Here is a 3,041-nt window from a genome sequence, read left to right on the forward strand (position 1 = left end):
ATACGCGTTTATTCGCCGATCTTACAAAAATTAATATCTCGTTAACGATTGTGAATTTTGCAAAATGGTAGAGGACTTTTCCGTTCAGTTTTATCTGCTTTACCTGCCCACGAGGTCCGGTGCGGTTATTATGGGACACCCTGTATAATATATAATATAATATAATATATTATATTATATTCTTATTTATTATATCTTATTATATTATATCTTATTTTATTTACCTGAAACATCGATACAGAAGCAAATAAACAGATACTTTCTGTCGTCCCACACATGTGACGTCTGTCACATGTGATGTCTATAGTGGTCTGTAGTCCGTAACCTCTTTCGACGGAAAGACGATAGAAAGAGAGATTCCGATGCTCTAAGGGAACGCGTGAAACAAGGACAGCAGACTCAGCGCGACCAACTTGCCAACGTTAAATAATTTTACTCTTCACAGTTGGTGAACCTGCCCCCCAGCGGCTGTCGGCGAGCAAAAGTGGGCGTGGTTTAGCTGAACTGCACACACCATGTTATCCCTTCCACCATGATGAAAACGGAAAACGAAGAATATAATGCAGTGCTGTTATGTAAAATTAATTAATAATTAATAAAACTTAATGATTATAAAATGTGCGTAAGCGTATACACACAGTATTTAAACACATCGTAGTTAATTCTTTTTACATTTCTTTTAAGAGGATCCTAAATCCTAGATCAAACTCCAAAAATCCGCTGTTTTACCGACAATTTGTGAGTATGTATGCGTGCGATATTGATATAGTAGTGTGTAGTGATGTGTCATGTTTATTACCACATCAATATATCTCACGCATACATAACACGAATTTGTAGGATACAAATGTACTTTTATTTAGACTTCTAAATTTGATTTTAACGACTCACCTATATTCATTTCTTTATTGTACATCTGGTTCTGCCTTCATTTCGAGCATATAACCTGCCTAACTTTTTCACGAAGTAAATGTTTTGGCAAATTGATAGTATTTGTCGCCATATATGTTGAGGTTAAATAATGGATAACGAAATCTGTAGTTTCTTAATTTTTTCCTGTTTTTGGTACAAAATACACCAGAGCCAGATGCATTAGCATGTGTGTTTTAATCGTGGAAAAGGAAATTTTATTCTATGCGATTAATACGAAGTATTTTGTATCCAACAAAAATGGTATTTTTGTTGATAAAACAGACGGCTTTAGCATCCTCTTAAATATTGCTACAACATTATTAAAATAATGTTGCAAATCTATATTTGAACAATGTTTCTGAAGCATTGCATTGCAATATGCAATGCTGCAACTTCGCTGCAATATTGTTGCAAGCTTCTAAGCTGTATGAGAGCTGGCCACGAAATTATTTCGAACTATTAAAACCATTAAAAGAGAAAGAGAAAAATAAACAGAAAGTAATGGAACAAAATTTAAATATTTTTAAACAAAATTTTTTTGTCAATCAATTTTTTTAAATTAAAAATTTCATTATGTTTTTTGGCAGATATTCGAAAAGTCGAAAGGATGACGCGATTATGGCTGTTGTTTGGTATTTTGGCGTTGACTGGTGGTCAGACCATTTATCCGGATCAATACGAAATGATGACGATAAACAACAGTCGTGCCTCGCTATCTGCTGATTTTCAATCGTTACAAACGACCAGCAGTAGTCAGCCACCTGTTCAAATCAATCAACAATTCGGCGCTGCTGCGAGGCCGGCAGAAGGGCAATTTTATCCTGCGCCCACTCGCGTACCGTTGTATCCATCAGTGAATTCGATAACCAACCAGCAATCCGTGCAAGAAACTTGGAGCAATCATGTAAATTATTATTTGTGCACGTGTAATCATAATTATTAAATCTCTTGTGTATTCTTTTAAAGTTTTTTAAAAAATACTAATGAATCGATGAAGAAAACATCATCCACTTTCGTATATCATTGAAATCGTCGATTTCAGGTGAACAATATTATATCCAGGGGAATCACAAAGTTTGCTCTGGATTTGGATAGAGCAATTCACAAAACCTCGGTGACTAATCGTCGCGAGAACGTGGTCTTTTCTCCGATCAGCGTATCCATCGCCTTGTTGTTAGTCCTGTTGGGTTCCGCCGGCAAGACCTTCGACGAGGTTTCTCGGGTACTCGGCTTAGAGACTGGCGTAGATATATCTCAACATTCGGAAATCGTTCACCAGATGTACGGTCAGCTCCTGGCTATCATGAATTACAGGGTTGAAGGTAGCAATATGCCGCGCGTGAGTTCCGCTAGTGGCATCTTTGTTCAGGTAAATTTCCACATTCTGCTTATTTACGTTATATTGTGTATTAATTTGATCCAACATTCGGGAAAGAATATTAAGTTAATTAAAATATCAATCTTTAAATTATGTAAGTTAAAAATGGAATTTGTGTGGATTACACTTTAAAGATGCGAATAGAATAAAATATTTTCCTTTATTTCAATTAAAAATAAAAGCTTCCTATTAATAGACTTAACAGACTTTTAATTTCTATTTCAGCAAGGATATCCGATTCGACCCGAGTTCCGCGCGATCAGCGAAAATGCGTACAATAGCGAAGTGATAAATTTAGATTTTCGAACAAAAGGCAGAGAAGCGCGAGACACAATAAACACTTGGGTGAAGAAACGAACAATGGACAAAATTGATACTATATTGAACGAACCGCCAGATCCGTTGACCACCGTAATTTTTTTATCGACGCTCTATTTTAAAGGAGAATGGAATCAGCATTTCTTAGAACTTATGACAAGCAGGTATGTTTGTTATTTATTTCGACTGATAGTGATTTTTATTATCTCGATGATTACGATATTTTTTTTTATTACAGGAAACCATTCTTCATCGAGCCGAATGACACGGTCGAAATAGATATGATGTACAAACGTGGTGATTTTCCATTTTACGAAGACAAATCGTTGGACGTTAAAATAGTGGGTTTACCCTACAAAGGCTTAGAGGTAAACATATAAAAATATTAATTATGTAATTGCTTTTTAATTTAACAGTAAGATAAAATTTAAAT

General features: G+C 35.3%; 1 protein-coding gene across 1 annotated transcript in view; it reads left to right on the top strand.

Moving 5' to 3' along the window:
• The first annotated feature begins 222 nt into the window (after positions 1 to 222).
• Positions 223 to 3,041, top strand: part of LOC105449532 (leukocyte elastase inhibitor-like) — a 4,713-nt gene continuing 1,894 nt past the window's right edge. The window contains exons 1-5 of the mRNA XM_011688789.1: positions 223 to 575; positions 1,500 to 1,816; positions 1,955 to 2,281; positions 2,516 to 2,772; positions 2,847 to 2,976. Coding sequence (XP_011687091.1) covers positions 533 to 575; positions 1,500 to 1,816; positions 1,955 to 2,281; positions 2,516 to 2,772; positions 2,847 to 2,976 — 1,074 coding nt within the window. The 5' untranslated portion in view covers positions 223 to 532. The remainder of the gene's footprint in view (positions 576 to 1,499; positions 1,817 to 1,954; positions 2,282 to 2,515; positions 2,773 to 2,846; positions 2,977 to 3,041) is intronic.

This window comes from Wasmannia auropunctata, unplaced genomic scaffold, assembly GCF_000956235.1.
Source record: "Wasmannia auropunctata unplaced genomic scaffold, wasmannia.A_1.0 LD336076.1, whole genome shotgun sequence".
In the NCBI taxonomy this organism is placed as follows: domain Eukaryota; kingdom Metazoa; phylum Arthropoda; class Insecta; order Hymenoptera; family Formicidae; genus Wasmannia; species Wasmannia auropunctata.